Genomic DNA, 25,710 nt, shown 5'->3' on the forward strand with positions numbered 1-25,710 from the left:
TCACTACCCGTTGAGCCCGACAATCTAGCCAGCTTTCTACCCACCTTATAGTCCATTCATCCAGCCCATACTTCTTTAACTTCCTGGCAAGATTACTGTGGGAGACTGTGTCAAAAGCTTTGCTAAAGTCAAGGAACAACACGTCCCCTGCTTTTCCTTCATCCACAGAGCCAGTTATCTCGTCATAGAGGGCAATTAGATTAGTCAGGCATGACTTGCCCTTGGTGAATCCATGCCGACTGTTCCTGATTACTTTCCTCTCCTCTAAGTGCGTCAGAATTGATTCCTTGAGGACCTGCTCCATGATTTTTCCAGGGACTGAGGTGAGGCTGACTGGCCTGTAATTCCCAGGATCCTCCTTCTTCCCTTTTTTAAAGATTGGCACTACATTAGCCTACAAAGCACGGTGGATTGATTTAAATCTGCTGTTTAAATCACCAAGTGGAAAGCCTCAATTTAAATCATCCATTTTAGTCAACTTTTCCATTTGTACTTCAGTTATTTTCTAAAGAAAGTACATTCTCATTTGTTGATATAACCATTAAAACATGTTGATTTATAACTAAATAGAATCTTTACACTAGATACAGGTACATAGTGTACCCTCTTAGTTAGCAAAAAAATAACTATAAGTAATTATATAGCTTAATATTTTCAAATTCCTATTAATTGTACATTTTTATTATGTTAGAAAATGGTAAATGATATGTTACTTGTTTACTAGATAATTAACATTTTGCTCATAATTTGCATTATGACAGTAACTGGAATTCAACTGAACACATAAAACAGCATATACAATTATTTTATTAAACAAAAAAACTTCTCTTATCAAAACATTTAAAGTTGATGTGTCCAAAATATGTTTCACATTTACAATTAAATGATTTACTAAATAGAGGGATTAACTGTAGTTAGTGAATTAAACTAAACTAATTATTTCAGGTTAGCCTGGGAAAATGTTCAAACATGTCTAAGGGAAAATGACTGGAGCAAAAGTTCCTAGTCTCACAAAAATGGAAGTCCCCTAAATTACGTAAGCTTTATAAATATGGCACAGTAGGTCAACAGTTAGATTCCCACCTCCCCCAATTCTTTTTTATATAGAAAAGTGGGCTATAACTCAAAGTTTTCGATAGAGGGTTATGAATTCAGCATATTTATTTTTTATTTTAAATGTTTTAAGACATTATAAAAAATTTAGTCTTTAACATAATTTGTATTAAATTCAGATTTCATTTCAAACAGGCTTATTTTAAAAAAGAAAAAATTATAATTCAAATAACAATCAAAAAATCCCATTTAAATTTAAAAAATTGCACTTTTATTTTTTTTTTTAAATTATTGATTTTTATCCACCCTAGTCTGAAGGAACAAATATCCAATTCCTGGAACTGATCTGTTACGTGGCCATGAGCAGCCAGATGGATTCAAGGGCCTAAGAACAACTAGATGTACATGAACTTCACAATGCCATCCTGCATGATAGACTGTGTTGAGTAGGATCATGCTAAACCATCCTCCCAGAGCTGTTCAATCTTGTATTCAATTCCCCGGCAGCGTAAGCTGGAACATCAACTTAGGCCTGGTCTACACTACGGGGTTAGGTCGAATTTAGCTGTGTTAGGTCAATTTAAAAATGAATGCGTCCACACAACCAATCCCGTTCAGTCAACTTAAAGGGCTCTTAAAATCGACTTCTGTACTCCTCCCCGACGAGGGGAGCAGTGCTAAAATCAACCTTGCTGGGTCAAATTTGGGGTAGTGCAGACGCAAATCGACGGTATTGGCCTCTGGGAGTTATCCCAGAGTGCTCCATTGTGACCGCTCAGAACAGACTTTCAACTCCGATGCACTAGCCAGGTACACAGGAAAATCCCCAGAAACTTTTGAATTTCGTTTCCTGTTCGGTCAGTGTGGTGAACTCAGCAGCACAGGTGACCATGCAGTCCCCCCAGAATTGCAAACGAGCTCCAGCATGGACCGAAAGGGAGACACTGGATCTGATTGCTGTATGGGAAGAAGCATCTGTGCAGGCTGAACTCCGTTCAAAAAGAAGAAATGCAAATATATTTGCCAAAATCTCACAGGGCATGTTGGACAGAGGCTACAACAGGGACACACAGCAGTGCCACATGAAAGTTAAGGAGCTGAGGCAAGCCTACCAAAAGACAAAAGGAGGCAAACAGTTGCTCCGGGTCAGAGCCCCATACATACCGCTTCTATGATCAGCTGCATGCCATGCTAGGAGGGGACCCTACCACTACCCCACCATTGTCCGTGGACACCTGCAAGGGAGGAGGAGGAGAACATGCAGCAGGCAAGTGATGAATCCGTTCTCCCCAGCAGCCAGGACCTTTTCATCACCCTGGAGTCAATACCCGCTGAAGGCGGGATCTCTGACCCTGAAGCTGGAGAAGGCACCTCTGGTGAGTTCACATTTGTAACTACAGTACAGGGTTTAAACGCAATAGTGTTTAATGTTTGATTTGCCCTGAAAAACTGGGATGCATTCGTGGCCAGTACAGCTACTGGAAAAGTCTGTTCACATGTCTGGGGATGGAGCAGGAATCCTCTAGGGACATCTACATGAAGCTCTCCTGGAGGTACTCTGAAAGTAATCTGGAATCATTGCAGCACAAAGCATGGCAGTGAATGGTCCTGGGTTTTGGTCACATTCAAGCAACATTCAGTCTTTATCTTTCTGTGTTAGCCTCAGGAGAGTGATATCATTCATGGTCACCTGAATGAAATAGGGGAATTTTTGTAAGGGAACAGTAAAAGGACGACGTTCATGCTGGGCTGTTTGTGCTTGGCTAAAAGGGATCATCCCAGAGAATAGACACGTGGTGGGGTGGGGAGAGGTGTGTGCTGCACATCCACTCGAAAACCACAACCCCTCCTTTTAAATGTGAAACCAAACCCATTGCTTGCTATGGGAAAGGATGGAGCTGCAGTTTGAAACCATTCCCACATGTTATGCGTAAGAAGCCAACCCCGCATACCCTTTGCCTTACCATGGCTGCATGGAAACCGAATTCTGTTGCCCAGCCGTATGTGATGTGTCACTATACCAGCAGGCGCTCAATATAAAAGGCAAAATGTGACTTTGTACCTAAAGCACATGTGATGTCTGCTGTGAATTGCTTAATTCACTGTGAAAGAGAGACTCCCTTTTGTTCTCAGAAATGCAACATATTAAAATTTTACTCTACCTTTTTATCTCTCCCCAGGTGTAAATGTTTCTCGGCTCCCCCTATCATTTCCGTCCCTGAGGTTATCGCAGATTAGAAGGCGAAAAAATGTACTCGCGATGACATGTTTTCCAAGCTCATGCAGTCCTCCCGCACTGATAAGGCACAGCTGAATGCATGGAGGCATTCAGTGTTAGAGGCTAGGAACGTATTAAATGAGCACAAAGAGCAGAGGCAGGAGACAGGAGCGGAGACAGGAGCAGAGGCAGGAGGCGATGCTAAGGCTAATGAGGGAGCAAACGGACATGATGAAGCATCTGGTGCAGCCGCAGGAAAACCAACAAGCGCACAGACCCCCGCTGCATCCATTGTACAACCGCCTGACCTCCTCCCTAAGTTCCATATCCTCCTCACCCAGGCGCCCAAGAACGCTGGAGGGGAGGAGGGAGGAGAGAAAGGGGGGGGGCAGCTCCGGGCACCCAGCCACTCCACTCCAGAGGATGGCCCAAGCAACCGTAGGCTGTCATTCAAACAGTTTGATTTGTAGTGTGGCTACAATAAGCAGTGTGGCCTTGTCCTTCCCTCCTCCCCCACCCCACCCCACCTGGGCTACCTTGTCAGTTATCTCCCTTTTTTTAAAAATTAAGAAAGAATGCATGGTTTCAAAACAGTAGTTACTTTATTTCGAAGGGGGGAGGGTGGTTGGCTTACAGGGAATTAAAATCAACGAAGGGGCCAGGTTTGCATCAAGGAGAAATACACACAACTGCCACACAGAAGCCTGGCCAATCATGAAACTGGTTTTCAAAGCCTCTCTGATGTGCAGCATGCCTTGCTGTGCTCTCCTAATCACCCTGGTGTCTGGCTGCTCAAAATCGGAGGCCTGGTGATTTGCCTCAACCTCCCACCCTGCCATAAACGTCTCCCCCTTACTCTCACAGATATTATGGAGCAAACAGCAGTAACAATGGGAATGTTGGTTGTGCTGAGGTCTTACCTTGTCAGCAAACAGCGTGAGCGAGCTTTTAAAAGTCCAAAGGCACATTCTACCACCATTCAGCACTTGCTCAGCCTATAGTTGAACTGTTCCTTACTACTGTCCAGGCTGCCTGTGTACGGCTTCATGAGCCATGGGAGCAAGGGGTAGGCTGGGTCCCCAAGGATAACTATTGGCATTTCAACATCCCCAACGGTAATTTTCTGGTCTGGGAAGTAAATCCCTTCTTGCAGCTGCTCGAACAGCCTGGAGTTCCTAAAGATGCGAGCGTCATGCACCCTTCCCGGCCATCCTACGTTGATGTCGGTGAAACGTCCCTTGTGATCCACCAGTGCTTGCAGCACCATTGAGAAGTACCCCTTGTGGTTTATGTACTGGTTGACAAGGTGCCAAGATAGGGATATGCATTCCATCTATCGCCCCACCACAGTTAGTGAAACCCATTGCAGCAAAGCCATCCTGCACATTTCCCAGAGTCACTACCCTTGATAACAGAACGTCAATGATTACATGGGGCTGCTGTGATCCAAGTAGCCACACAGTAGATTTGCCCACTCCAAACTGATTCCCAACTGACTGGTAGCAGTCAGGCGTTGCAAGCTTCCACAGGGTTATCGCCACTCGCTTTTCAACTATCAGGGCACCTCTCATCTTGGTATTCCTGCACTTCAGGGCAGGGGAAAGCAACTCACAGAGTTCCAGGAAAGTGGCCTTACACAGGCAGAAGTTTTGCAGCCACTGTGAATCATCCCATACTTGCAACACTATGCGGTCCCACCAGTCTGTACTTGTTTGCTGGGCCCAGAATCGGCATTCCACTGTATCAACAAGCCCCACTGCTGCCATGATGTCCCAATTGCCACAGCCCGTGCTTTCAGGAACGTCTGTGTCCATGTCCTCATGCTGGCGTCTCTTAGCCCGGTTCAGCATATACTCCATGATAATGCGCGAGGTGTTTACAATGCTAACATCAGTGGTGAGCTGAGCGGGCTCCATGCTTGCCGTGGTATGGTGTGTGCAGGAGAGCAGAGTTGCAGCGGAAGCGGTGGATGATGACGGATGCCATGAGAATAGATATTTATACAGAACGACGAGAGGACCTGCGAGGTCGATTCATGGCACCAGGAGAGCAGAGTTGCAGAGGAAGCGGTGGATGACGACAACATGGAGAAATGTGCTATCGAGACTGAGCTCATTTACAAGAGCAGGAAAGCAGAATTGCAGTGGAAGCGGTGGATGATGACAGCTAGTCGTACTGCACTGTCTGCTGACAGCAGCACCCAGGACACAACAGCAGCAGTGATGGTGAGCTGAGCTGAGTCGGCTCCATGCTTGCCGTGGTATGGCGTCTGCATGGAAAAAAGGCGCGAAACAATTGTTTGCCATTGCTTTAATGGAGGGAGGGGCAACTGATGACATGTACCCAAAACCACCCGCGACAATGTTTTTGCCCCATCAGGCATTGGGAGCTTAACCCAGAATTCCAATGGGTGGTGAAGACTGCGGGAACTGTAGGATAGCTACCACAGTGCATTGCTCCGTAAGTCGATGCTAGCCACGGTAGTGAGGACGCATTCTGCAGACTTAATGCGCTTAGTGTAGACATACACAATCGACTGTATAAAATCGATTTCTAAAAATTTACTTCTATAAAATCGACCTATTTTTGTAGTGTAGACATATCCTTAGAAACAATGAGTGCAGACAGTAGGTCTACTGAGTTCAAGGGTATTTTTCTTCCTTGGAGTTAAGGTAAAACCATGAAATGACCCTCCTCTGAACCAAGATACTGAATAGATTTAGACCATCCTTAGTGTTAACATTTTCAGCAACTGGTATTTGTGGTGTCTTGGCACCAATTGTCTTCTGGTACAACTGGTTCCTTCATTCCAAGCTTTGGTCACAGGCAGAGTTCCCACATCACCAACTCCATGTTCACCCAACCCCTCGTGCTCTGGGAGATTGGCTTGATCATAATTTTACTTGGTTTTGAATAGACAGGCTTTGCTTGCTTCTCCTTTTCATGTTTCACGTAGCAGGTTCAGTTCTGGGACCAGATATCTGTAACAGACCTCACTCAACCACATTTGAAACAGAACTTGAGACCCAGCACTCCAAAAGTCCTTGTACTTACCTCAGCCCAGATGCTGCTGCTTTTCCTTTAGCATATGCATCTTTGAACTATCTGAGTTTATGAGTTCTTCTGAGGATGATTTCACTATCTGTGTGACAGCAGAACCCTGGCCTAACTGAGTGACATGAGTGCCACTGCCTGGGTTCTTTAAACTAAAGGTAATTTTCCCAGAAGGGCATGAGAGAGAGTACTACTAGATCTTCATCTTCAGGAAGGACTCCTACCCCATTTACAAATATAGCACTCACTATAACAACAAAAAGCCCTTGATTTCGGAACAGGGACCAGTCCTGAAAAGGTGCAGTGTATAAATGAATATTTTTGCAAGCCCTGTATTAGACATATTTCAATACAGTAGTTTACTATATATAGCTTCCTTCCTTCCCCACCCTTCACAAATGCTTTACTCACCAAAAGGACGTTTCACCAAGTCAAGACAGGAGAGATGGTATGCCTTAGTACAGGATTTCCTATCACACAATACAAGTTGACCTCCATCCCCACAACGGAAACAGTCATCTTCAGACTCTTTCTTTCCCTCACTTTTTGTTTTACGTCTCCGAGTTCTTTTTTTGGTCTTTTTGCCTTTTTCCTCTGAAGAATTAGTGGAAGAATTCTAAAGAAGGAAATTACAAGTTTTTAGATCCCAATTTTGAAAAAATATTTGGAAATAACTCAGAAAGAAACATTTTAAAAAGGTAAACAGATCTGGTCACTTGATCTTTAAAAAATTAAGTTGCAGTACTAGAAAGGGCCAGAGAAGGGAAAGAAGGATGATTGCAGCATGCAAGGTTTCTGTGCTAGAAGAGATTAAGACAGTTTGGGCTCCCAGTTCCCATATGTTGGCATTAACAGACTTCCTCATGGGTAGTCACAACAGGGAGGCCAAGGTTTGATTCACTACTGGGATACCCTCTTATCGCGAGATGATGTCCTTGCAAAGTCAAAGCTGAGACAATGCATTAGTAGGACACTATGAAGAAGCCTGCCCTACTGCCACCCATGTGTGCATGTTTGGTAGATAGAGGACTTCAGTCTCTGGGGCTGTCAAGTTTTTCTAGCAGTACCAAAAGAATACATAGAAAAAAATGTTAGAACTACATTTTACAAAGCAGAAGAGTGGCAGCATATAAAATAAATGATATCGAGAAACTAAGTGGGTATTCCTACATAATCCTTTCCACGTTATAAGATCAAGAGGAGCACTCAATATTAAAAAGGCAACAAAAATAAAATGGATTTAAAAAAATTCAAAACTTTCTTATATATTTGCTGCAATAGCCTAGAAACATAGCCAGTGAGTTTGCCAGCTAATTGTATGTTGCATAAAAATATTTTTAGACAGTCACTTGAATTAAGGAGAACATCTGCAGTTATGATAGCTATAAAAAAAAAAGTTACAACAGTCTCAGTTTTTAAAGGAAAAATGGTCAATTTTATAATCTGATCTGCTAAATCTAGGTCACATAAACTCATCCAGTACTTCCTGCATCAAGCCCATTAATGTCTGGTTGAGCTAGAGCATATATCTTTTAGAAAGACATTCCATCTTATTTAAAGACTTCAAGGGATAGTAATCCACCACATTCCAAGATGTGTTGTCTCAATGGTTTATTATTATCACTGTTAAAAATTTGTACTTTATTTCCAATATGAATGTATGTAGCATCAACTTCCAGCCACTGAATCTTGTTATGCCTTTATCTTAAAGGCTCCTCTATTATTAGGAATCTCCTCCACTCAGATTATGATCAAGTCGCCTATAAATCTTCTCTTTAATAAACTAAATAGACCAAGCTTAGTTTAGTCTCTCACTGTAGAGTAGGTTTTCCAGACCTCAGATCACTCTTACAGTTCTTTCCTGATCCTCTTCCAGTTTTTCAAAATGTTTTTGAAGAGAGGACACCAGAAATTGACACATTATTCCATGGTCTCACTGATGTTGTACACAGAGGTAATACTGCATCTCTACTGGATATTCCCCAGGTTATACATCCAAGGATCAAATTTGTGGTCAGTCATAGCATCACACTGAGAGCCCATGTTCAGATGGTTATCTCCCATGAGCGACTTACATATTTTGATCCTGGCTGTACATATAACCTCGCATTTGGCTGCATTAAAACATGTTCAAATAAGCCCACCTTACCAAGCAAACCAGAAACCTTGCCAAAACTGACCCATGATGTTTAATTTCTGCAGGGTTCTGTGTGTGAGCTGATCACAAGCTGGAGTGAAAAAACTCTTCTAAAAATGTATAACTAGGGGCACTGTGGAGGTTTTACATCCTCCCTCTGAAACGTCTAGCATTGAGCAATATCAAGGACCAAATATTAGACAGTAGCCTCTCCATAGTTAAGGTTAAAACTTTCTTTCCTTTAGGAGCTTGATTTTCCTTTCCTCTGCCATTTCCCCCTAAAAACTGCAATACAGGTTATTTTCACTTCATTTTTGCATTTGGCCTGTGCCCAGATTACAATTTTTGACCAAATTTGAGGTGATTAAGATGCCATTCCTGTATATAGTATAGAAAAAACACAGATGTCAGTTACATTTCAAATACTTCAAAACTGCTGGTTCAGAAAAATTCATATGGGCTTTTACTGAAATAACTTTGAGAAATCTAGTGCACAAAATTATAATTTTCAGAGGAGGAAGTACTGGTAAACTATGTCAGAATAGCCTGTTGGGCTATGGTGGACTTTAAAAAGGGGCCAAGCAACTATTGGAGACCTAAACTTCCATTTTAAGAAAGAAAGTCTATTGTTTTTTCTTTATGAAGATACATTTCAAAATGTGAAACTGACGTGGGAAGCTTGTTGCAGTGATTTTAAAAAAAGAAAAAAAAAGTCAGCATCTTCTCCCCCCCCCACTCACAATGCTCTTGCCAGTTCCTCAATCACCAATAGCCTGAGCTCTCAGCTCAATTTCTGACTGCTTCTAACATCCTTTCCTTTCTGCCACACTCTAAAGGAGACATGCAACAGTGGAAGGCTATTCGCTGTGCCTCCTCCTACTTATGTTTTCCACTTGATTTCAGGATCTAATGACAGTTGGTCTATCAATGCCTCTCCCCTAATAGCTGAGCCAACTCAGCTTCTCCCCACTTCTACATAGAGAGAAGTTAAGTTTTACTAAGGGGATGTCTCCTGAAGAAATTTCAGGGTGCTTAGAAAGTTTTGAGGAAATTCCCTCAGGAAATCAGTTCCCGTTCACATATTTTAAGATATGTGGGGATAAGAGAGACGACTGAGAGGGAGAGGTTATCTTATCCAATGGCAAAATCTTCAGTCTTTTCCTGGTAGGGGTATGTCTTCAGCACCCCTCAAAGGGGAGGCAAGCAGCAGCAGAAACCTCACCAGTCCCACTGAACCTCTGCATAGAAAAATCTGATGGCAACATAATGTTCACACCTTCCCATGAAGGAAGTGGACAGCATAATGTACATACACGTATACACACACACACACCCCTCAGAAAGAGGGAGGGATATATGGTACTATTTCCCACATAGCAATTGCTATGGATCTCAGGCCGCAGATCTCTGATCGTTTTTAGAGGATGTTACTTTATTTGCTAAAGTTTTCATACAATATAACCCCCCTCCAACTCCCATATACTAAAACATACATACTGCCACATGCATTTTTGAATACTTACAATATTTTTAACTTAGTTTTAGTTTTGAAGGATGATACTTTTAAATTCAGACTACACTTTACATACCTTTGGTCTATCTCCAAGAAATCCACTGCAGTTTGGGGCACCACATTTACAGACAGTTTTTTCATTGCCCAGACAGTCAAGGTTGTAGTTAAAAGTCAGCTCTGTCCCTGAACAAAAGATAAGAGACTGTTTATCATTTCCCTTTAATAAATGAGAAATACAGAACAACAAAATACATCAACAGTTAATCCACAAGTAAATGTTCTACTCTGCTTCTCCCATTTTAGTGTCTGGTCTCTGATCAGATTTTCCCTCTGTATAGTTCACAAACATTGATAATGACTAGGTAGACGTCCAGTACAGACTTCTAATATTTATCTTATTCAATTATACATTTTATATAAACTGATGTGAAACCATCCAGGTGGGCACACAGCTGGCCTATGTAAACATGTTTTTATTACTGTTTGTTACATCCTCCCTTCCCCACTCTGATTGTTACACCCACATGCTAAATCTCATCTCAAAGAACAAAATTATTTTTAAGACAAGGACCATCTTTTGCTATGTATTGGTAAAAGAGCACAGCACAGTGGGACCCCAATACTAAATGGGGCTTGTAGGAGCTACCATGATACAAATAATAAGCAATAATAAAAAGCATCCTTTTCTAGGGTTGTCTAAGGCGCAATAATAAGGATGAGCTTACTAAAGGAAATGAATGAATCCACATTCTCTTTTCTACGAAAAGAAAACAAACTGAGCTCCCTGAAGAACACTTGTTCTGAATTTAATCAGTTAAATCAAACCATAACTGTCTCACATCAAGTCTCATTTGACAGAAATTCAACAAAGATTTATGTAGCAGTAGGTTTAAACTTCATGTATTAAAACACAAGCCTACACACCAGCAGGAATATCACACACAGCAAACAGGCCTACACGAGTGTCTCCATTCACTGTCCATTTTAGAGTCTCACAATTTGGTTGGCAGCTGTGATTCATAAAACGAGAATAGTTTCCTTTGGGGCCAGCATCAATAATACGGTCCTGGAAATTAAAGAGTAATAAGATGAAAATTTTATTCATCAGAAGAAATTACATAAGTTATTTTAAAGTGTTCATGTAATTTTTGAAGGATATGAATGCTCTTTTCACCCAAAAGCATGCAAACATTTCAACTTTACATGTTGTACTGAAAACTGTTGTGTCTCTCATAAACTGGAATGAGACACTCCCAAAGCAATACTCATGATCTTGCTCACATTTTTCCAACATCTATCACAGTCACATAGCAGGACAGATTTGCTTGTGAGCATGCTGATTTATACAGGTAAAAGCTTCAAAAAATAAAAACACAAATTAATCAGTTTACTTTTAACTCTATATTTGAAACACTTATGTTTTGAAAATACCATATTAAATAGTATTTGTCAATTAACCACTTGTTTGCAGGCATTACAAGTTCCTCACAGACTTCTTAAAAAAAATTATCCTTGTCCAAGCCAAAAAAAATGTTTAGTAAATTGTCTTTAAGCAAGTGCAAAAAGAACAGGAGTACTTGTGGCACCTTAGAGACTAACAAATTTATTAGAGCATAAGCTTTCATGGGCTACAGACCACTTTATCGGATGCATAGAATGGAACATATAGTAAGTAGATAGATAGATAGATAGATAGATATGCAACTTCCACCTTCTCTGTAGGCGTGTGTGTATATCTATCTATCTATCTTCTTACTATATGTTCCATTCTATGCATCCGATGAAGTGGGCTGTAGCCCATGAAAGCTTATGCTCTAATAAATTTGTTAGTTTCTAAGATGCCACAAGTACTCCTGTTCTTTTTGTGGACACAGACTAACACGGCTGCTACTCTGAAACCTGTCTTTAAGCAACTGCATCCTTACACCCAGTGGTCTTTTAATTTCCACAACCCCAAAGACACCACATACAATAAAAAAATGAAATAATGAAAGTAGCCCAAAATAGTTTTGAAAACATGACTCCTTGAAGAGCTGTTTAAGAGTCCTCTATATTTAGGTAAGTCTTTTGGCATCCTATGAGATCAGACCCATCAAAAACTTATGTGAAAAACACAGTACCATTATATCTTTCAGGTAGAACAATAGTTTAAGACAGGAATAATAGATTCAGAGTTCTTAATTTTTTGAAGCTGGGCAGCGGACGAAGACTTTATGTTACACTTTACTGAGTTGGGAGGCAAAATTACTTACTAATTTGTTGCATTCTGCTGTTATTTCAAAAGCAACATATCAGAAAAGGAAAGTATTTAAAAGACGTTATTAAAACGTCATCCTTGTAATTTAGGGCCAGTTTATATTGCATGTGTGTAATTATTCTGCCTGTGTGTGTGTAAATCTAATAACTTTGTCGGCAAATGGCCAGTTACAGGCTTAACTGGTCATTTGCATACAGTTATCACATCTGCATGCACATGCTGGGCACGCAAATGTATGGATATTTTTGAAGCAGCGGCGAACCAGCTGAGCAGCGGGGAACAGCAGAGCAGCACACAGCAGGAGTTTGCCTGGGATTGGTGAGTATCCGAGTGCATGTTTGCTGAGTGAGTATCCGAGTGTGTGTTTGCTGGGAGGGCAGTTTGAAAGCCTGAGCGAGTGCCTGATTAGGTGGTAGCCTGCAGGGGGCGGGTATTGGGGGTATCTGTTTGTTTGTTTCAGGGAAGCCTGGCTGTTCAAATATAGCCAGAGCTCCGTGAACCAGCTGAGCGGCGGGGAACAGCAGAGCAGCACACAGCAGGAGTTTGCCTTCGAGTTCGCCTGGGTTGAGCCCAGTGAGGCTTACATCTTGTCAGCTTCTCTGAGGAAGCTCATAGTAGGAAGGTGATATGGAGGGCGGGGGTTCAGCTGTTGTTACCTGCACAGGATGTGCCATATTTGTCTTTCTTCCACAGGACAGAAGCAACTTTGTCTGTACAAAGTGCACGCTAGTATCCATATTGGAAGAGAAGATCGAAGGTCTGGAGCAGCAGATATCGACCCTGCATTGCATACGAGAATCTGAGGATTTTCTGGACAAAAGTCAGGATATGCTTCTACGGGCACAAAGCTCTAAAGATTTAGAGCAGGTTGCACAGTGGAGCCAAGAGGCCAGTGAAGAAGCTTGGCAACATGTGACCTCCAGAAGAAGAAGGGGGAATGTCCAGGTACCAGCAATGCAGACACAGGTAAGTAACCGTTTTCATGTTCTCTCCACAGGTACCATTGCAGAGAGTGGACCAGATGATACGTCTGGGGGGAGAAAGCAGAAGGAGACTCTGCTGGTTGGAAGGCATGAGATGTGCTGTCCTGAGGTTGGGGGTTCCACGACCACCACTCCCAAGAGAAGGAGGCAGGTGGTGGTGGTTGGGGACTCTCTCCTCAGGGGGACTGAGTCATCTATCTGCCGCCCTGACTGGGAAAACAGAGAAGTCTGCTGCTTGCCAGGGGCTAAGATTCGCGATGTGACGGAGAGACTGCCGAGACTCATCAAGCCCTCGGATCGCTACCCCTTCCTGCTTCTCCACGTGGGCACCAATGACATTGCCAAGAATGACCTTGAGCGGATCACTGCGGACTACGTGGCTCTGGGAAGAAGGATAAAGGGATTTGAGGCGCAAGTGGTGTTCTCGTCCATCCTCCCGTGGAAGGAAAAGGCCGGGGTAGGGACCGTTGAATCGTGGAAGTCAACGAATGGCTAAGCAGGTGGTGTCGGAGAGAAGGCTTTGGATTCTTTGACCACGAGATGGTGTTCCATGAAGGAGGAGTGCTGGGCAGAGATGGGCTCCACCTAACGAAGAGAGGGAAGAGCATCTTTGTGAGCAGGCTGGCTAACCTAGTGAGGAGAGCTTTAAACTAGGTTCACCGGGGGAAGGAGACCAAAGCCCTGAGGTAAGTGGGCAAGCGGGATACCGGGAGGAAGCACAGGCAGGAACGTCTGTGAGGGGAGGGCTCCTACCTCATACTGAGAATGAGGGGCGATCAGCAGGTTATCTCAAGTGCCTATATACAAATGCACAAAGCCTTGGAAACAAGCAGGGAGAACGGGAGGTCCTGGTGATGTCAAGGAATTATGACGTGATTGGAATAACAGAGACTTGGTGGGATAACTCACATGACTGGGAGTACTGTCGTGGATGGTTATAAACTGTTCAGGAAGGACAGGCAGGGCAGAAAAGGTGGGGGAGTAGCACTGTATGTAAGGGAGCAGTACGACTGCTCAGAGCTCCGGTATGAAACTGCAGAAAAACCTGAGTGTCTCTGGATTAAGTTTAGAAGTGTGAGCAACAAGAGTGATGTAGTGGTGGGAGTCTGCTATAGAACACCGGACCAGGGGGACGAGGTGGATGAGGCTTTCTTCCGGCAATTCGCAGAAGCTACTAGATCGCACGCCCTGGTTCTCATGGGCGACTTTAATCATCCTGATATCTACTGGGAGAGCACTACAGCGGTGCACAGACAATCCAGGAAGTTTTTGGAAAATGTAGGGGACAATTTCCTGGTGCAAGTGCTGGAGGAGCCAACTAGGGAGGGAGCTTTTCTTGACCTGCTGCTCACAAACCAGGAAGAATTAGTAGGGGAAGCAAAAGTGGTTGGGAATCTGGGAGGCAGTGACCATGAGTTGGTTGAGTTCAGGATCCTGACATAGGGAAGAAAGGTAAGCAGCAGAATACGGACCCTGGACTTCAGGAAAGCAGACTTTGACTCCCTCAGGGAACTGATGGGTAGGATCCCCTGGGGGAATAACATGAGGGGGAAAGGAGTCCAGGAGAGCTGGCTGTATTTCAAGGAATCCCTATTGAGGTTACAGGGAAAAACTATCCCGATGTGTCGAAAGAATAGTAAATATGGCAGGCGACCAGCTTGGCTTAACGGTGAAATCCTTGTTGATCTTAAACATAAAAAAGAAGCTTACAAGAAGTGGAAGATTGGACAAATGACCAGGGAAGAGTATAAAAATATTGCTCGGGCATGTAGGAATGAAATCAGGAGGGCCAAATCACACCTGGAGCTGCAGCTAGCAAGAGATGTTAAGAGTAACAAGAAGGGTTTCTTCAGGTATGTTGGCAACAAGAAGAAAGCCAAGGAAAGTGTGGGCCCCTTACTGAATGAGGGAGGCAACCTAGTGACAGACGATGTGGAAAAAGCTAATGTACTCAATGCTTTCTTTGTCTCTGTCTTCACGAACAAGGTCAGCTCCCAGACTGCTGTGCTGGGCAATACAGCATGGGGAGTAGGTGGCCAGCCCTCTGTGGAGAAAGAGGTGGTTAAGGACTATTTAGAAAAGCTGGACGTGCACAAGTCCATGGGCCGGATGCGTTGCATCCGAGAGTGCTAAAGGAATCGGCGGCTGTGATTACAGAGCCATTGGCCATTATCTTTGAAAACTCGTGGCGAATGGGGGAAGTCCCGGATGACTGGAAAAAGGCTAATGTAGTGCCAATCTTTAAAAAAGGGAAGGAGGAGGATCCTGGGAACTACAGGCCAGTCAGCCTCACCTCAGTCCCCGGAAAAATCATGGAGCAGGTCCTCAAGGAATCTATCCTGAAGCACTTAGAGGAGAGGAGAGGAAAGTGATCAGGAACAGTCAGCATGGATTCACCAAGGAAAGGTCATGCCTGACTAATCTAATTGCCTTCTATGATGAGATTACTGGTTCTGTGGATGAAGGGAAAGCAGTGGATGTATTGTTTCTTGACTTTAGCAAAGCTTTTGACACAGTCTCCCACAGTATTCTTGTCAGCAAGTTGAAGTATGGGCTGGATGAATGCACTATAAGGTGGGTTGAAAGCTGGCTAAATTGTCGGGCTCAACGGGTAGTGATCAATGGCTCCATGTCTAGCTGGCAGCCGGTATCAAGTGGAGTGCCCCAAGGGTCGGTCCTGGGGCCGGTTTTGTTCAATATCTTCATAAATGATCTGGAGGATGGTGTGGATTGCACTCTCAGCAAATTTGCGGATGATACTAAACTGGGAGGAGTGGTAGATACGGTAGCAGGTACAGATAGGATACAGAGGGACCTAGACAAATTGGAGGATTGGGCCAAAAGAAATCGGATGAGGTTCAATAAGGATAAGTGCAGGGTCTTACACTTAGGACGAAGAATCCAATGCACCGCTACAGACTAGGGACCGAATGGCTAGGCAGTAGTTCTGCGGAAAAGGACCTAGGGGTGACAGTGGACGAGAAGCTGGATATGAGTCAACAGTGTGCCCTTGTTGCCAAGAAGACCAATGGCATTTTGGGATGTATAAGTAGGGGCATAGCCAGCAGATCGAGGGACATGATCGTTCCCCTCTATTCGACATTGGTGAGGCCTCATCTGGAGTACTGTGTCCAGTTTTGGGCCCCACACTACAAGAAGGATGTGGAAAAATTGGAAAGAGTCCAGCGGAGGGCAACAAAAATGATTAGGGGACTGGAACACATGACTTATGAGGAGAGGCTGGGGGAACTGGGAATGTTTAGTCTGCAGAAGAGAAGAACGAGGGGGGATTTGATAGCTGCTTTCAACTACCTGAGAGGTGGTTCCAAAGAGGATGGTTCTAGACTATTCTCAGTGGTAGAAGATGACAGAACAAGGAGTAATGGTCTCAAGTTGCAGTGGGGGAGGTTTAGGTTGGATATTAGGAAAACTTTTTCACTAGGAGGGTGGTGAAACACTGGAATGCGTTACCTAGGGAGGTGGTAGAATCTCCTTCCTTAGAAGTTTTTAAGGTCAGGCTTGACAAAGCCCTGGCTGGGATGATTTAATTGGGGATTGGTCCTGATTTGAGCAAGGGGTTGGACTAGATGACCTCCTGAGGTCCCTTCCAACCCTGATATTTTATGATTCTATGAAAAACTGACTCTAATGACTACAGGCTGTTGGCTACATCAAGGGTCAATTACAAATTTCCAGTATTGATATTTAAAACTATGTAGTGGTGTGTTCGATTTTTACCCCTTAAGTGAGCTGTAGCTCACGAAAGCTTATGCTCAAATAAATTGGTTAGTCTCTAAGGTGCCACAAGTACTCCTTTTCTTTTTGCAAATACAGACTAACACGGCCGTTACTCTGAAAAGTAACTGGATGGTTATAGCTTAACCTTCATTAGGTGATGAGCTACTTCTTTGATAGTAACTAAATCCTACAGGACAAAGTAAGATTATCTGCAGAGACACTGAGAACTCTACTATGCATAGTGAAGATGATTGGAAGTGAGCAATATGCAGACAGTACTTCTGGAAAAAGCTTCTACAGAAGAGCATGGTGTTCCTGGGTGTCTTTCTGCAGATCCCTGCTTTAAACAAACAGAGACAAAGGTAATGGCTGAAAACTCAGATTAGAAGACCAAAAAACCTGACCTACCCTGCCAGTTACAATTCCTCCCTCCCCTTTCAAGTGACCAGTTTAATTTTTAATTCACAGACTTACTATACCTAACAAACGTATAAATTTTCCCCTATGACTTTAAAAGGGTATATGCTTATTTTTGCTGTGCTTTGCTGCAGGCAAGAAAGTAAAAATGACAAGAATCTTCTATAGACATTTCCAGAAATGCTTATCACCTCTTTTCTAAGTGTTGAATAAAGCAAACATCCACAAAGTGAAAAGAATTTTGAGTGTGAGGCTACAAACCAAAGCATAATTGATAGGTCAACCCTTCTGGCCTACTATCTTCCATACTGTTTTTCTTAGGAAAGGAAGTCAAAAGTGTATAAAAATTATAATTACATTCAAATAAGAAAAATTGTAGAATACTGTACCTTATCAATAGTGAGCATATAGAAATGAGTGATGTCATTTTCATGTGCATATTTGATTCTTGCCCTACACTCCTCTTCATCGATTAGTTCGCCAACATATTCATTCACAAACTCTCCCTGACGGATAGAAGAATGTCACTAGTAAGAACATACCAAGCACACCAACAGCGTCACAAGCTACCAATGCTTCATTAAGGTGGAATGAAGAGTACTCTTTTTATATTGATGTTCATGATTGAGCAAATAAATTCCTTTCAAAGATAAAGATTGAAATGTTTTTCTTTTATGTGCAACATAAAATGTCCCCCAAAGTAATTATGGAATATTAATTTGTATAATCAGGAACTGAGAAATGTCATGATTCCTACCTTTTTTATGTCCCTCTTAGCGACCAGACCCCATCCTTTGCCATCAGTTTTGATGATCTTTGTCTCAGGGTAATGGCGTTTGGTAAAGCACTGATTTTGGCACCGTTCTCCAGCTGGACAAACTTGTGGATGACATTCATACATCAGCATCCGGTTTAGACACTCAGAATCAAAACCACAAGGATTTTCATCTGAGGGTTTGCAGTTGCACTTGGGAATCTCAGAAATGTCAGCAGTATAAATCTGAACTTTACCACAAGGTTTGTTCACCTGAATAAAACAAAAATAGTTCAAATATTATTTTAAAACACTTGTTAGATTAAAAAAAAAACATTTATAGGTTAATATATATTCAAGTATACGAGTTTATCCAGTACAAGCTCTCCTCCCCATCTCACAACCCATTACATGCTCTCCATCATCAGTCTTGGACTTAGTCATATCTCTGATTCATCTCTAACTCTTGTCCCATTTCATCCTAGCTACTGACCTCTCTCACTCCCTCTCTTCCATTCCCTTACATTTATATTCAAACATGGTCTAATACCCTCCTGACCCTAGTTATTTATCCAAATTCTTCTCCATCACACCCTTCTCAAACGCCTCAGAGCTCTTTGACCGTGTTGTCTAGAAACACCCCCATGTAATCCAGTTTTCACTCTTCACTCCATTGAAACTGTTTTTCCTTCTTAGAGTATGTCTATACAACCCGCCAGATTGACAGACAGCGATCGATCCAGTTGGGGTCGATTTATCAGGTCTAGTCTAGACATGATAAATTGACCCCAAGCGCTATCCAGTCGACTCCTGTACTCCACCGCTGCGAGAGGAGCAGGCAGAGTTGACAGGGGAGTGGCAGCAGTGAAGTCACCACGGTGAGTAGGTCTAAGTATGTCGACTTCAGCTACATGAATAACGTAGCTGAAGTTGTGTAACTTAGATCTGACCTCCTCCCTCCCCCAAGCGCAGACCAGGCCTTAGATAGCATCTCCATTTCTGGAGATTTCCAACCAGGGTAGCCCATTCTGTATTATCCTCTTCTAATGTCTTTGTGAATGAATAGTCCTTTTGATACACCCAGGATACCACATCGTCCATCCAAGATCATCTTTTTCTGCTTCATGTTTCTTCTGCCGTCACAACATTACCTTCCAGTGCCCATAAAACATACATCAACCACTAAATTTCCTAAATCGTGCTCTTTAAATTGTCTCTTTTCATAAGATCACTGACCAGCATTTGCTCAGTTCCAATCATCTCCAGTACTTTTTCTCAGATTATGCTGTCTAGTCATGATATTTTCAGAATTATTCTACAACACCATAATTCAAAGGATTGTAGTTTTTTAAATTATCAATTGTTTGAATGCCCATGTTTCACAGCTGTGATTTAACACAGGTCAAATCTAAGTTTTTAAGAGAGATGGAATTTAGTCTTTAGATTTATGTCCCTTCTCATCAGATGTTTATTCTTCCAGAATGTCTTACTGTTGTGGTGCTGATTTCAGTATCCCTATTTTCATGGTCTGTAATGCCACCTCCTAAATTGGAATAATTTTTCACTTGCTGTACAGCTGCATCATTCACTGGAAAGTGTGCACATTTTCCCAGTATCCTTGTATACCACCATAGTTTTTGTCTTGTCCACATTCAACTCTAGACCATATTCATATATAATCTTCATGAACTTCATCAGAATCAGCCAAAAGCACTGTCATCTGCACAGCAAATGCAATTCGCCCATTATCGATTCATCTTAATACCTTTTGTTTCTTTGACTCATTTAATCAAACATTCTCAATAAATGTTGAATAAAGTCAGTGACATGAAACAACATTTTCTCCTCTTGATCTCTCAAATTTTTATTTTTTTAATCTCCCATTATATTTCTCTTCTGCTTCAAGTACAATTGTTTTATTATTTGGTGCTCATATCCATCAATCTCAGAGATCTTAATATGCTGAGCAATTTGTAGTTGTAGATTCTGTCGGATGCTTTTTGGAAGTCAATAAAACGTAATATACTATTTTCCCCATCAACGGATCTTTCTAATAAGAGCTTAGAGTTCATAATGGTGTTTATTGTGCTCGTTCCATATTTGACACTATTATTGTTCACTTATTTCCTTACCAATCTTTCCTTGTATTTGGTCTTTAACAACTCACAAAAGTAACTTAGAAGCATGCGATGCTAGGCTGATTGTTTTGTAGTCTTTACAATCCACAGTGTTGGTCTTTTTTGGGATTTGTACACAGTGAGGTTGTAAAAAGTTTTCTGGCAATTCTCCTGTCATAAACATTCTTCATTACCTCTTGACAGGCCTTTCAAGCTTGTATCTCCTATGCTTTTAAAAATTCAATCGGTATTCCATCCTAATCTACCACTTTTCCATTCAGAAGTCTTTTTATTTATGACATGATTTCATCATCCATTACTGGCAGGCTTACTTGAGTCACATCTAGCTGAGGTTTTTCAGGCTTATCATCACTATAGAGTTCCCTGATATATTTTGCCATCTCTCGTTCTTGTCTTTAGGATCTGTTGTTTTTGTCCTTAGGTTACCAATACGACCCTTTTCATCTGTTAACTGAAGGCTCTTATCTTTGAATATAAAATTCACTTGGTTAGTGACCTTTTCTATTTTCACTAAAGGTCATAAACTTGGTCACAAGGAATGAGATAATGAGATCTTTTCTCTGTACATTTCCTTAATCCACCTGTTGCTCCTCAGAGATGATCATTCTCTCCCCAGGTTTTTGTGACTGTATACTCTTCTGCTTTTCCTCCTACCTTTCCATTGAATCTTTCAGTGTCTTCTCTTCAACTACTAGTTAGCAACCCCAATTCTGTTTTCAGATGCCTACTTTAAACATTCCAGACGCTTTCAATTCTGTTTCTGAGCGAGCACAACTGCTCCCTCAGCTTCATAATTTACATGCTGACTTCCCCCAAATCTGCATCTCTCATGGTGACCGCTTCCTGTGTTCAATCTTTTTCTAGATGTCTTGCTATCATTTCAAACTTAGCATGATGAAAAAAGGCTTATTCCTCCTCCTAAGCTCTCTTCTCATTCCCTCCTCTTAATTGTAGGCACTGCCATTGTCCTCTCAGCTACCTAGGATTGTAACTTCAGTGTCAGATTCATCTTTTCCCCACCTTCATAGCTCTTCTTAAATCCTGCATCTTACTCCTCTCCAAGATTTTGAAAAGTCATCTCTTTTAAATTTATCACCAAGGTCCTTCTCCAAGTCCTGATGGTTACCTCTTGCCTCAACTGCAACCTTCTCCTTTGTGGTATTCCCATCTCACATTGCTCATCCAATCCAAACAAAACACTGCTGCTCACACCAACATTTCAATATTATTTTCCCCAAAGACAGATCAAATTATTTCTTTCATTCTCCAAAGATATCTGCACCTCTGGTCCAAAGATTGGACCGTCACTGAGTTTATCATGAACTGTGTCCAATTTAGACTAGATTCCCTAGGGCACTGCTGGAGATCAAATATTAAGAGAAATGCATTTTTTTTAAAAGTTATTTTAAGTTCAATATCCATACATGTCAAAATAAATTCTGCAACTTAAAATTTGTCCACCTTTTTCTCCTCCACAGCAGAGTTCCTCAAACCTTACCTTTATGTGTTTGTACGGTGGAGGTTTACGTTCATTTTCTTGGGTTTCTTTGGCTTCTCGCTGAAGTTTTATTTCTCGAAATCGAGATTCAGCTTCTTGCAAGGCTAAAAAACAGTTATATCATTAGAACTTGTAGACAGACTATTATTCCCCGTAGCCCGCCATGCCCCTCCTGGTTTTTTAATTTAGTTAATCCCATAGTATCTTCTACCTCTCCTTCTAGACGCTTTAATCCCCTTCTACAGAAACAAATCTAAGTATCTGTATAGAAACACCTCTCTATAGTAAGGATATTATAAGAATTGCTAAAATAAAAGAGTAAGAAATAAAAACAACTGGGTTAGTTCAGTGACATACTGGGAATGCTGAGTGGAAAGGTAAAACATGAGTACTCTGTTCCTAAGCTGGGGATATGTAGATGCTTCAGTAAGAGTATGGTTCTTTGTCTCTTTATGCAGCCACAATGTACAATCCAATTTAAAAGATAAAGATATCCATTCCGGAAGAAGTCCTGCACCCTCCATTGCAAGCAGAAGAAACAGTATGATCTTAAATTCAAAGTGGAATATAGGTTAGAGGTAAACAGCTGAGATCCTCAAGATCCAGTTTGGATTGACTTTGAGCAGTTAGAACCATGAGAATTTTACACGATTAATCAGTGTATGATATCTGGGACAAGGATTTTATTGTAGTGGTTGTAAAATTTTGGTTTAGCTTTGTGATGCTGGCAGACGTGCCATGGCACTAGGCCCCAATCAACACTAACAAATACATAGCTGGAAACCAGTCTGGTTAATATTGTTCAAATAGATATCAGAGTAAGAAGAATGTGTTTAGACTTTATGCTCGTAGGATGCCGCATATATTAGTTTCACTTATCTGTACCCAATGTTATAGAGCAATAGCAAATGTTCGCATTATAAATCTCTATAATTCTGTAACTCACCAAACAGGAAAGAAGCATTAACTACTGTAAAGTTCTGGGGCTGCAGAAAAGAGGGTCCATTGAAATCAAATGAGCCATTGTGTAACATAAAAGGATAAAGACTATGTCAATTGCCCTCCCACTCACATGAAGATAAGACAGCTCAGACGCTTGAAATCTGTCAGTCTTAACTCTGTGGGAGGGGAATAAAAATGCCTGACCAGAAGAAACTTGTGGTCATCCGCTGCTTGAACTCTGAGGGGCAAGGATTTCTAAGCACAAGCAAGGAGTCCCCAGCCGTTTAGCTTGGGTTAGCCTTAAAGGACATATAAAGCATGTATATTATAGCAGCTGCGACCAACTTTTGGAACCTGAGACTGTATTTCATTTGTGTGTGTATATCTTTACCTGTTTTAACTTTGTAAATAACTCTCATTTATTTTTCCTAGTTAATAAATCTTTAGTTAATTATAGGATTGGCTACAAGCATTTTCTTTGATTTGAGATCTGAAGTACAGTTGACACGGGTAAGCGACTAGTCTTTTGGGACTAGGAGTAACCTGAATATTGATATGATTTTTGGTGTAAGCAAGGTCCAGCGTTTCTGGGTAGCAAGATAGACTGGAATACCCAAGGGGACTGTCTGTGACTCCACGGTAAGAGTGTTATAGTACTTTAGGAGTTCACACTTGTTTCTGGGTTGGTGAAATTCAATTACAGAACATATAACAGTTTGGGGGTTTTGCCCTGGGCTTGACAGTCTGCCCTGAGGCTGGCACTCACTGTCGTGAGCCACTCCAGATGGTGTGCCAAGCTTATGCTGGTATTTATTATAAATGACACAATTTATTTTGTACCCAAGAGTGTATCTTCTCCACCCAACCAGCTTGAACTGTTTTTCACAGAATGCATTCTTGTACATTCAAAAGCTAACATACATGGGTATTTACACAGATGACTAATATGCAAAGACTGCTGAAACAATTTTCTTTACACTGCAAGTGAAGAAAACTAGAGTTTACTTACCTGTAATGGGAGGTTGAGATGTATGGTTTCCCCATCTGTATTCCACTCTAGGTACACATGTACTCCATGTGCCTGAGTCCATAAATTTTTACTAAGCCGCATCCGTTGGTCCACACACAAGTAGTAGTTCTCTTTGTGCTCCAAACAGAGTATAATTAGACAATGCAGACTGACATATCTCCACTTCCTTTTCTTACTGCAAATCTGGCTATCGCGTGGGTAATGGAATACAGATAGGGACCACACATCTCAAAAAACCTCCAGTTACAGGTAAGTAACATCCACTGATACCACAATAGGAGGATGAAAAGCGCTGATTACTGCCAGATTGACCCATTGGGAACTGATAAAGAGACCTGATGTCTTAAGGGTCAATCAGTAAACTAGGATAGTAGGGAACACTGGAAACAACTGATGATGTTGTGACCAAGGAGGAGAAATGCTTCCCATTTGGCTCAATAATATTTCCTGGCGGACTCCTTCCTGATCTGATTGACACTGGATTGAACTACTATTGAACATGAATGCTGTACATCTGATGTCCATCCGAATACCATGCCTTGAGCTGAACATCTCGTTAAAAAAGGAATCGTCAATCTCCCATTTGAGGTCTGTTGAAAAATGTCTGCTGAGACCATATCGGTATGCTGGTGAGAGAGTGATGTAATATCTGATTAACTAATTCCAGAGGTCGACTGTCTATACACAGGGGGAGGTATCCTGTTCCCCTGCTTGATTACACAGAAGACAGTTATGTTGTCCAACATCATCTGGCTATAACAAGATCAAATGAGTGGGAGGAATGCATTGTAGGCACAATGGACCACCCTTAGTCCCAGCAAATTGAACCTGTTGCCGAGGAAAGGGGGGTCTGGCCCACCCTATTCTCCACGTTGCCACCGCGACCCTTACCAGGAAAAGCAGCATAAAGGAAGAAAAAGAAAAGAAGCTTCTTACATGTGGATTCATATGGGAGTTTATGAAGTCTGTCTTTACAGTCTGCAAATTTGACATAATTTAGGAGACCATATTTTGTTACCACCACCTGGTAGTTAGCAACTCTGAACTGGAGACTAGCCAAAGAGAATACTTTCCTACCCAGAAGGCTGAGGCATTTAGTGACCTTGTCTAATGGAGCAGTCTTGGAGTACTGCACCCTGGACCTTTCTGTAGCCAACTGCACCATTAAGGAGTAGGGCACCAGATGAATGAATAAAAACTCTTCCCCACTAGATGGCACAAAATATTGTTTCCAGGCTCTCTTCAGGGTATGGGACAAGAGGCAGGGGTGTGCCATACTGATCTGGTGGGTTCCAAAGTGGCTTGGTTAACTGGAAGGGCCAATCTTGAAGAGCCAGATGATGTCCAGTAGGGCCTATTGTGTGTCCTGGACCTCTGCAACAACTCCTGGTTGCTTGTGGTCATTGGGTGGACAGGGAGATGAGGATGCAATCGCCTCATCCAGTGAGGAGGACAACATAACCATCAGAACTGATGGGTCCAGCTCAGCTATCTGTTCTTCAAATTCTGATGGAGCCAACTGGCATCAGTTGGGAACGGAGGGTCGGTGTGCTTCCTGCACAGATCCAGGGTGCCTGCTGTATGGATCTCACAAGCTTCCGTAAGACCAGAAAGCTCAACCAGAGGGGAGGCCTCAAGGCATTGGGTACCAGAAGCCCCCTGTGTAGCCATATTTGGAATGAAGCGGATAGTTCCAATACTATCCTTGGCCTCCGACTGGGCTTGTTTCTCTTAGGGGAGAAACCCCATCTGTAGTATCAGATTTTTCTTGATGAAATGATAGGCTCCTATTCGATCAATGATGCTGACAGTACCAGTGGGAGGATGTTCTGGGTTGTGGTTGCAAGAAGGCAGGATACTCTTCCCCTCAATATGTTTTTCCCAGGTGTAGGGACATCTCTAAGAAGAGCTGGGCCCAATATTAGGGGAGACTGTGTGCCGAACAAGGTGAATATCTCCTCCAGCAAGGTAAAGGCTT

At 42.2% G+C, this 25,710-nt stretch overlaps 1 protein-coding gene across 5 annotated transcripts in view; it reads right to left on the reverse strand.

Annotated features, from left to right (window-relative positions):
* The window catches only part of NSD2 (nuclear receptor binding SET domain protein 2), a 151,352-nt gene that overhangs the window by 5,568 nt on the left and 120,074 nt on the right, over window positions 1-25,710 (reverse strand). For 4 of the 5 annotated variants that reach the window (XM_084626525.1, XM_084626523.1, XM_084626522.1 and 1 more), the window contains 6 exons: window positions 21,761-21,864; window positions 18,128-18,397; window positions 17,760-17,876; window positions 10,900-11,041; window positions 10,052-10,158; window positions 6,737-6,941 (listed from right to left, as the gene is read on the reverse strand). In XM_084626525.1, coding sequence (XP_084482651.1) covers window positions 6,737-6,941; window positions 10,052-10,158; window positions 10,900-11,041; window positions 17,760-17,876; window positions 18,128-18,397; window positions 21,761-21,864 — 945 coding nt within the window. Of the gene's footprint in view, window positions 1-3,899; window positions 5,541-6,736; window positions 6,942-10,051; window positions 10,159-10,899; window positions 11,042-17,759; window positions 17,877-18,127; window positions 18,398-21,760; window positions 21,865-25,710 lie in introns of those variants that run through there. The other variant, XM_084626526.1, reaches the window with a different exon arrangement.

Source organism: Lepidochelys olivacea (assembly GCF_965140295.1).
Source record: "Lepidochelys olivacea isolate rLepOli2 genome assembly, chromosome: 4".
NCBI classification, from domain to species: Eukaryota; Metazoa; Chordata; order Testudines; family Cheloniidae; genus Lepidochelys; species Lepidochelys olivacea.